This window comes from Lupinus angustifolius, chromosome LG08 (assembly GCF_001865875.1).
Source record: "Lupinus angustifolius cultivar Tanjil chromosome LG08, LupAngTanjil_v1.0, whole genome shotgun sequence".
NCBI classification, from domain to species: Eukaryota; Viridiplantae; Streptophyta; class Magnoliopsida; order Fabales; family Fabaceae; genus Lupinus; species Lupinus angustifolius.
This window is the reverse complement of record NC_032016.1, coordinates 1,315,481-1,325,836: the sequence shown is the minus strand read 5'-3', so window position 1 is coordinate 1,325,836 and position 10,356 is coordinate 1,315,481. Positions and strand designations below refer to the sequence as shown.

The 10,356-nt window shown below is 33.7% G+C and overlaps 2 protein-coding genes across 2 annotated transcripts; both read right to left on the bottom strand.

Moving 5' to 3' along the window:
* LOC109353669 lies at positions 6,480-8,077 on the bottom strand. Its single transcript, XM_019596018.1, has 5 exons — positions 7,847-8,077; positions 7,556-7,762; positions 7,380-7,472; positions 7,196-7,297; positions 6,480-6,955 (listed from the first exon to the last, which is right to left on the bottom strand). The coding sequence occupies exons 1-5, from the start codon at positions 8,054-8,056 to the stop codon at positions 6,560-6,562; spliced, it is 1,008 nt and encodes a 335-aa protein (XP_019451563.1). The 5' UTR covers positions 8,057-8,077; the 3' UTR covers positions 6,480-6,559.
* LOC109353799 lies at positions 8,087-9,486 on the bottom strand. Its single transcript, XM_019596162.1, has 2 exons — positions 8,663-9,486; positions 8,087-8,606 (listed from the first exon to the last, which is right to left on the bottom strand). Exons 1-2 carry the CDS (start codon positions 9,484-9,486, stop codon positions 8,087-8,089), a joined length of 1,344 nt encoding a protein of 447 aa, XP_019451707.1.

The following is a 10,356-nucleotide window of genomic DNA, read 5'->3' as shown; positions in this document are numbered from 1 at the left end:
CACGGAGAACTTCATACAAAGACCCATTTTTGCTCCAAAATTTAGTAAGTTATGCTCATTTGAGTCTGATGATTCCATTTCCCCCACCTTTCTTAGACAACAAAAATTGCTTAATCTCTATAAAATACATCGTGCCTACTACGCAGAACTAGTAAGGGTATTTTACTGTAATATGACCTTTAAGAATAATAAACTCTTCTCTTTTATCAAAGGAAAGGAACTTGCCATCAATTTTTGAACCTTAAGTTCAATTTTTAGTAATATACCTTACATATGGATTATAATAGAATCAAGTTTACAATATGATGACTTCGAAGGGTGTGTCACATAAGATTTATGCTACTCTATGTGAAGATATCCCAAGAGGGAAATTGAATTGCGTAAGCAAAGAGCCATAAGTGGCACTGTCAAAAGTAGAAATATCATTTCTGTTGGAAATTTAAACCTAGAGGACCGTTTGCTTCACTACTTTCTTAGTTACATTATAGTTCCAAATATTTCAAATTATTCTCAACTTAGTGATATGGAACTTCAATTGATGTATGCTATTATGCAAAATGTCCCCATCAATGGGACATTGATGTAATGAGGCAAATGTGGGCCTTTAGAGGTAATTTTGGTCCCTTACCTTTTGCTATCATCATAACTGCCATTTCTGATCATTTTGGTGTATCTCTTGCTGGAGAGTCAATGGTTGTTCTTGATTCTCGGGAAAATAAGATTGATGTGGATGTCATCCACAAAGTGGGATTCTTTTGGGATACCACCAATATGATCTATAAGCATCATGGTGATCATTAGACTATTCTAACTGAAAACCCCTCGAATGACCCTCCTACTCAACAACCCTCTTCGTTTCATGTCGAGTCATCATTGTCTGGCTCCATGCCATCAAATCAAATGGTTATGGATGTTTTATTCTCTCTTCGAGGCTACATCACTACTAGGATGGATACTCTTGATGCGACAAATCAACAAGTCCAAACAGAACTTTGTCAACTATCTTATCGATTCGACTACATGGACTTGGACGCTGAATAGAATGATCAAGTTGGGCCAGATTCTTAGAGTAGTTGTGATTATGATTTGCATTGTTTATCCGTCTCTTTGATGTTGTTATTGAACTTGTTCGGATTTTCTATTGTTGTTGCAAATTATGTACTTGGTTTGAACAATTATCTATTGTTTATGTATGAACTTAATATGTTTTATTAGGTCATCATGCTATGATATTTCAAGTTATCTCATTATCATATAACATTTTCAGAAATTGAGTTCATCTTATTTATTCTGAAAATAAAGTCAAAATATATCTTATTACCCTTTTTTCTATATCTAACTGTATATATGGTGCTGGAAACCTAGCTTTTCCTTCTTATTGATGAAGTCAAAACAGGGAAAAAAGTAGGAGTTTGTATTTCTCTATCAACATTTATTTCAAGCACAAAACTTAAATACAAAAGGGAGCATACAAGATAGGGGGAACATACTTAAAACGAAAACATGCTATATCTCATGAAGTATGTTGATTTCAAATAATAATTCCAATTTCAAAAGGTGTTCGTTTGCCATCATAAAAAAAGGGAGATTGTGAAGAAGATCTTGCTTCTGACCTTGACATGGTTTTGAAGAAGACATCGAGATCACACAAAATGAAGAAAAAGGAAGAAGACATTGAAGATACATGAATATCAAGCTTCAGTTAGAGTCTATGTCTGTAATAGGTACTTCTATCATTTACACTTTAATATGATTAGTAAGCAATGCTAAAATGAAAGTGAAAAACTATTTTGAAAAGAATTGAAAACTCTTAGAAAAACAATTTTCAAAAAGTTAAGTAATGAGTTACTTGACCTGAGTAAAAGATTACTAAATCTTAGTAACAGATTACTTGAATTAAGTGAGAGATGGTAACATGTTACTAGGACTATGTAACAGATTACCTGACTAAGTAAACAGTTGCCCAACAATAATTGACACATAGTAACCAATTAAAGTAGTTATTAATCGATTACATCTCTGAGTAGAAATTATGAGTAATCGATTACATCATGGTATAACCGATTACACAGAGCTGTTACAACCAAATTTTGAAATCCAAACTAAACAATTTTCATTGAAACTTATGAGTTTTATTCCAATCGTGTCCCAACTTCATGGAAGGGTATATTGACCAGTTGTAAGCCTATATAAAGGCATTAAGACTCCCATTACAAACAAAATCAATATACACGAATTATACAAAATTTTATATACAATTTAATTTTTTTTTCTTGCAACTTTTGTTCTAAACTTTCAGAATTTTTCTGAAGTTTCTTCAAGTGCAAAGTGCTAAAGTTTTCATACTTAATCCTTTCAAGAGCATTGTATACTAAACGTATTGAGTTTAACAATTACAAGTTAGTAATTGTTATATCTTGTAAAGGTAATCCTCCCATAGAATTCATTCTTCAGACCTGTTGTCAACTTGTCTTCACAAGGGTGTGGTGAGAAGGGGACATAATACTTGGAAATATTGTTTTCCAAGGGTGTGAGGTATTTATGAGTGTGTAAGATACAAAGAGTCTCGGGGATAGATATTTTAATTACAACTCAAACTATATAGTAAAGAAATATATTGTGCTACAAGAGTACACTGACAAGAAGATGAACCAATATAAACACTATGTTTTCTTTCTTTCTTCTCTTTACTCTCTCTCTTTATTTTGAAGTTATTATTTGTTAATCTTTCTCCTGCATAAACACCTTAATTTCATAGCAAAAAAATTAACCATTACCACATAGAACTAATTCATCCCCTCTTAGTTGTCATTTAATACTTACACAATATTGGAATTGCTAGCTTCTAATCTAGTGTTTCCTCTCGAATTACAAGGTTACTTATCCTTCATAAATAGGCCTAGATCATTATGACTTTCATGCTTCAGTCCTTCATTGTATTATGCTTCTATAGAGGATCTAGAAATAATCCTTTGTCTTTTACATTTTGATGAGATGAGGGGATTACCAAGGAACATGCAAAAACTAATTATGGATCTTCTTGTCTAAAGACAAGATTCCCAATCTAAATCACTAAAGTCCTTTATGCTTGTATAAGTAGTCAGAAAAAATAATCTTTTATCTGGAGCCTTCTTGAGATACCTTAGGACTCTTAATCCAACTTAATTAGTTTTTTATATAGGGGATGCAAGAAATTATCTAGGATTCCCAAAGAAATGTTTAGTCAAGTGTGAGTGAGGTAAATCAATATGCCAAGAAGTCTTCTATATAGAGTAGGGTCTAAACGGGGTGAGCCATGTTGATTATGTATCTTAAAATTACTATCCATTAGTTTTGAACAAGGGTTTGATTCTAGAAGCCCATTATTCTGAAGAAGGTCTAATGCATATTTTCTTTGACACAAATTTATTACAGAATTGGACCTAGCCATTACGAATCACAAGAAGAATCTAGGTATCCCTAGATACTTGACTAATGGTACTGATATCATTTGGAGGAGACATTAGGATTCGTATATGTGGCACAGGAAATAAGGTTATTGTTTTACATTGAACCTATGTAATTTTCCTCGTTGCTTTTATCCTTAATTTCCAAATCAAATTCTTGCAACAACAAAATACAATAGATTAGTCGTGGTTTAGAGTTGGCTTTGCTCAATAACTATTTGATGATTGCATGATAGATAAAAATGATTACTATAGAGCCAATTAACTAACTCTAAATTTTTTTAGTGCATACACTACAAATATTTTTTAGTTGTTTCATATTTGAGTAGAGCATTGTTCAAGACCTTGTTAGCGTAGTGTATGACAAGGAAAATTTTTATATTTCCTTTTTTAGAACAGATCCAATAGCATAATCACTAGCATCACACATAAGTTAAAAAATATTTTTTTGATGTGGTGCATTGATTATTGGATTTGTTACTAGGTTCCGTTTGAGTTCCTCAAAATATCTCAAGCATGAGTCATCAAAATAGAAGCAAGAGTCTTTGTTCAGCCAGTTTCTCAAGTGCCTTCTAATTTATTAGAAGTATTTTTCGAAGCGCTGATAGATCTCATCCTGTCTCTAGAAGCTCTTAATCCCATTTACTTTTTTTGGGACCAACACCTTTTCGATTACCTCCACTTTGGCTTTGTCCGCTTCAAGGCCTTTTGCAGAAATTTATGTCCAAAGATAATCCTCTCCGTTACCATGAAATGAAACTTTTCCTAGTTTAAGACCAGACTGGTTTTCACACATTGCTTGGGTGTTGTGTCAAAATTCAACACAGATAAAAAAAGACCCCAAACACCGAAAAATCAGCCATGAATACATTAATACATTGTTCCATGAGATCAAAAAAGATAGCGATGATACATCTTTGGAATGTGGCTGGTACATTTCAAAGCCAAAATGACATACGCCTATAAGCATACACACCAAATGGGCATGTAAATTCAACTCAGCCTTTTCCTGATCTTCTTGGTCTAAAGTGATCTAATTATACCCCGAATAACCATCTAGGAAACAATAGAAGACTTGTCTTGAAAGTTGTTCTAGAATTCGATCCATAAAAGGTAGGGAGAAGTGATCCCTATGTGTAGCTTAATTCAATCTCCTATAATCAATGCACGTCCTCCAACCCGTAATTATGAGGGTTAAGATCAGTTCATTTTTTCATCGGAGATATCTGTCATCCCTCTATATTTGGAACAACATTAACAAGGCTTACCCACACACTTTCAGAAATATGATAGATCATATCTGTTTCTAGAAGCTTCATTACCTTAACTCAGACTACCTCTTTCATTGTTGGATTTAGTCGTCGTTGTGGTTGAGTAATAGGTTTGAATCCATCGTCCATATAAATCTTGTGCATACAATATGCTGGACTTATTCCTCTCAAGCTTGCCAATGTCCGACCTATAGCTTCAAAATTAGCTTTGAGAATCTGTATGAGCTCCTCTTCCTCTTTTACGTAGGGGTCTAAAAGTTCGGCTTAGTTTGGTTTTAGTGCAATTTAGTGATCGAATCGAACACAAAGACATGGTTCGATTCACCTCAATAAACCGCAAATTTTATTGCAAGAACCGAACACTAAGACATGATTCGGTTCAACTTCACGGTTTTCATAGTTTTCATTTTTTAATTTTTTTGCATTAATTGGAAGTTCAAATTGTCTTACAAGAGACACTGTTTGACCATAGAAGGAAAAAATACTACTATTATTATCAATAAAAAATAAAACTCGTAATCACTTATTCGTAACATATATAACAATTATGTAGTTTACGAAGAAAAAAAGTGAATGACCACATTACAATTCACAATTATTAATCTATATATATTATAACATAAATAACAATGTAATTCACCATTAGTAACATATATAACAATTTATATATATATATATATATATATATATATATATCAATTAGTAGCATACATAGCAATACATGCATAACAATTTATGGTATATATTAGTTTCAAATCCAATACACAAGAAAGTTAGAAATATGTAAAAATCATCATGAGACTAGAAAAATATCACACACACGTATATAACAACTTAGTAAGTAGTATCATTAACATAATAACAATTTAGTAAGTAGTAACATTAACATAATAACAATTTAGTAACATATATAACACTACAATTCACACAAAATTGATAATTTAAGCCACAAGTTTGGTTGCAGAATTCAAACAATAATACAACATTATTCCCTAGTATATATTTATATAATATGTGTTTCAATTTGGTTTCAACGGTTTTAAATTTCTAAAACCATGAATCAAACCGAAGATAAATGGTTCCTTAAAAAATAACCGAACAAACCACAAAATCGAATCAAACCACATTTTGTGGTTGGGTTCGGTTCCACCGGTTTCACAACTTAAACTGTAACTGCTTCCACCCCAACTTTTATGGATAAGGATATGCTAATGATGATCGGTTTCCCCATTCCACTATCTAAGAATACATACTTCAAATGTGAAGCTAGTGGTTTAGCTCCGATTTCTTTTCCATTAATTTGTTCTCAACACTACAATAAAACTTTCTGTTAGCCACGGTTGAAACCGTGGGTAAAGTGGGGAAAAACTGTAGCTAGATTGAGTGGCCACACTTAATGTCATTGTGGCAAGGAATGGTGTTGCTAAAAATTAGCCACGGTCATTATGTTATTTCGCTACACTTCTGTGAAATGTGGTAACATCTATTTAGCCACAGTCTGTTTAATTCAGCTACAGTCAAACCGTGGCTAAGTTTCTGATTTTGCCACACCACAACCGTGGCTAAGTTGCTTATTTTTCCACAATACATCCGTGGCTAATTAAATTTATTTAAAGTTACTTTCTTACATACTCCTCTCATGATCCAAATGTGTCATTGTCTCACAATCTTTATTTTCAATAATATAATGGTAAATTTATAATAAAATTAAATATTTGCTAGCTAATAATAATAAAATTGAATCTTATACAATTACCAAATGTTTAACATTCAAAAATGCTGATAAACACAAAATGCAAAATGTTATGATCATATAAGTTCATGAATTTTAAGAAACCATATCTAAGATGGTGGAACATCACGAGCGAAAGTGGTTAACTCACTACCAAATTTTTCGACTAGAAACTTCTCAAGAGTAGCCAAACGATTCTGAGTATGTGCAAGTTGCTCCTTGGTCTCTTCATACCCTGATAGTTTTACTTCTAAAGTTTGTACATATTTCTTCAAGTCTTCAACATGTTGACTAGAGCCACTAGAATTCAAAAAACCAGTAAAATGTCTAGACGTTCCAAAAACACTGGAGGGACAAATACCAGTGCCCAAACCATGCACTCGACCTGAATGTTCAGCTCCATATGCTTTTCCAATTGCATCATTAGGATGAGCAAATACCTTTGATGAAACACCTGAAGTAGTGACATTTTCTTGATCTTGAGGTAAATGCTCTGATATTTTATCCTATTAAATAACAAGAAATTAATAATTTATATAGTGGCAAAATGCAAATTGCATGGCAGTAACCTATAATGGAAAATTGCATCAATAGAATCAGAAAGGACAAAATGATATTATGCGTTTGCCTACCTAACTAACTGCATACCATTATCCATTTCACAACTTAGGAAATGGTTCTAAAAATGATACACTTTTTAGGACATATGTAACACATCATGTATGAAAAGACTTTAAATTACTTACAGCTAGAGTTTTTCCTTCTTCGCTTACATAGCTTCCATCCTTCTTCAATAAAGTTGACAAAACAACCTCACCACGACATACAGGTCTTTGCAATTTTAGCTCCTAACACAACCAATGAAACATAAGTTTTTACATTCACAAAACTTCATTCTTTACAATAATACAATTACCTAGGACAACTTACCATTTGACGACCTCTCCTTGCATTGCTCATACTACCACCAGCATGGGAAACTTTAAGATTTTTGCGACTTCTAGTGTTCGCCAAACTTTGTTTCTACAATTGCCAAACATTGTAGTCATTATATTAAAAAAATACAAGTCTTGGAGAAATTAAATACTTCACAACATAATGTTTACCTTCATCTTATCCTCCTTATAATGATGCACAAATGCAGTCCAATCAGCACAATCTAAACCTGGAGGAGGATTAGCAAGTATGTCTTCCTTACTTTTATTAGGATAGAAATACTTACACCTTAACCTATATTTATAGGCCCTCCATCTTTCACCTAGAGTACTCATAGCCCATTTGACTCCAGCAACATAATCAAACTCAAAATTTTCCTTCACACATTATTAAATACGCTAGTCAATTTTCAATGACAATAGGAAAAAATTATTAAAATTGCAAATTTTTTAAATAATTACCTCAATATATTTCCATTGTTGGTATCTATTATCCTTTGACATCCAATCCCATCTTTTAACATAAATAGGACAAATTGTTGAGTTTTGAGCTAGTTTACCAAGAAACCTCACAAGTAAGTTTGAGCCATTGTCATTGCCTTGTCCATAACCATTGAGTTCCACAATAACTTTTTTAGTTTTTTCCAAATGCCAAACCTGAATTGCTTGCATTTTTCGAGTTTCAATTTCTCCTGAAGAGTTTCAATTATGATCTAGTGGTAAATATCGACGATGTCCCATGAAGCAATATTTTCCGCCAAACTTTAGCCATTTAGACTCTGTATCAAAATTACATGATGGACAAGCAAGTGATGTATGAGTGTTCCATCCAGATAAGTTGTCTAGACCTGGGAAGTCACTAATAGTACAAAACAATGATGCACGCATTTGAAATGATTCTTTTGTAGAGGAATCATAAGCTTCCACTCCTTTCCACAATTTTTGTAACTCTGAAACTAGGGGCTGCAAGTAAACATCAATACTATTGCCAGGCATCTTAGGACCAGGAATTATCATCGACATTATGAGAGAAGTTTGCTTCATACAGTACCATGGAGGATAATTGTAAGCATACAACATCACAGGCCAAATGCTATTATTAGAACTTAAAGTTCCAAATGGATTGAAACCATCTGTAGCTAATGCAAGCCGTATATTACGAGAATCTAAAGCAAAGTCCGGATACATTTTGTCAAACTCCTTCCATGCCATTTCAAAAGCTCTGCAGTTTTAGAACACATGTATAGTCTTTGCAATCTTGGTATAAGTGGGAAGTACCGTAAGACCTTTGCTGGTATATATTTTTTATTTTGGCCAACCACTATATCATTTGCACCACTAATATTTCCATTAGATTTCCACCTAGATGCATTGCAAATCTTACAATTATCTCTCTTCTTGTCTTCCAATGAACCCCAATATAACATGCAATTGTTCGGACATGCATGAATCTTTTCATAGCTTAAACCTAACTTCTTAATCAACTTTTTTGCCTCGTATAAAGATGCTGGGAGTTTAGCATGGGGAAAAGCATCATTTAAAAGATCAATGATCATAGAAAATGTTTTGTCAGTTGCACTACATAAGACTTTTATATGATACAATAGAACAATGAATGATATTTTACTATATTTTTTACAACCAGGGTACAATTCTTCATTTCCATCACCTAATTGCTCTTTTATTTTTTCTTGTTGGACTTTACTTGCATCACCCCTAGGTTGGTCATCATTTGGTATATTTGAGTGGCCGGAATCTTGAATTCCACTATCATCAAAGATGCCAAAAACATCATCTAACATATCCTGCATTGGATATTGTCTAACCCACTCTTCTTGTGGTTGGGCTATAGTTTCAACATTATCTTGCACATGCTTTTCCCCATGCATGTACCAAAATGTGTACTTTCTGGGAAACCCTTTTTGAAGTAGATGACTAAACACTTCAATTCTATTACCCATTTTAAGAAATCCACATGTAATACAAGGACATGGAATTTGATCATTTATAGGTACATTTGAAAAGGCGAAATCCAAAAATTGCACCACCCCATCCAAGAACTCCTTTGATCTAATTGGTTTCTCAATCCAACTCTTATCCATCATAACTGTGTGAATCTGTTTTTGATGTTAAATTCAATTACTAAATCATTAGAGATACTAAATGATTAACTTAAAAACAACTTAAGTATTACCTCAATGCAAGCATGCATGACAAATTAAACCATAGTGTTTTGCAAATTCAGTCATATTAGTTGAAAACAATTTAATGCAGATATCTTGGTATCATTTATTTTGATATACTATAAAGATGCATGCCTGCATCAATGTCATAATCCCATAAAATCAACGTCATAATCCCATAAAATCAATGTCATTTTGCTAACGAGATACCTAACACACCCTTAAAAACTCAGCAAAATTCTAAAGAACCTATGGGGATATGATGTATGGTATTTACACTCAAAGTTATGGCTGCCTATAAATGATAAATAAAGCCCAAACTTGTTTGGACGACGAGAATGAGGATGAGGAAGAGGATGAGGATAGGGCGACGACGAGAATGAGGATGAGGATAGGATGAGGACAAGGATGAGGATAGGATGAGGATGTGGGTGTGGATTAGGATGACGATGAGGAGGATGATGAGGATAGGTTGAGGACGAGGATCAGGATGAGGAAGAGGATGAGGATAGGATGAGGACGAGGATGCGGATATGATGAGGACGAGAATGAGATTGAGGATAGGATGAGGATGAGGACGAGGATGAGGATGAGGATGAGGACTAGGATGAGGATGAGAATGAGGACGAGAATGAGGATGAGGATGAGGACGAGGATGAGGATAGGATGAGGACGAGCATGAGGATAAGGAGTAGAATGAGGATGAGGATGAGGACGGGAATAGGACGAGCATGAGGATGAGGATAGGATAAGGATGAGGATGAGAAAGAGGATAGGATGAGGACGAGA

Excerpts from the sequence above, each read along its gene's own strand:
- LOC109353799 (XM_019596162.1), bottom strand. The coding sequence starts at position 9,486 with ATGGATAAGAGTTGGATTGAGAAACCAATTAGATCAAAGGAGTTCTTG. Across the intron at positions 8,607-8,662 it reads ATACCAGCAAAGGTCTTACG|AGCTTTTGAAATGGCATGGA; the intron begins GTACTTCCCACT and ends CTAAAACTGCAG.
- LOC109353669 (XM_019596018.1), bottom strand. The coding sequence starts at position 8,056 with ATGCAAGCAATTCAGGTTTGGCATTTGGAAAAAACTAAAAAAGTTATT. Across the intron at positions 7,763-7,846 it reads AACAATGGAAATATATTGAG|GAAAATTTTGAGTTTGATTA; the intron begins GTAATTATTTAA and ends TAATGTGTGAAG. Across the intron at positions 7,298-7,379 it reads CAAGGAGAGGTCGTCAAATG|GAGCTAAAATTGCAAAGACC; the intron begins GTAAGTTGTCCT and ends TGGTTGTGTTAG.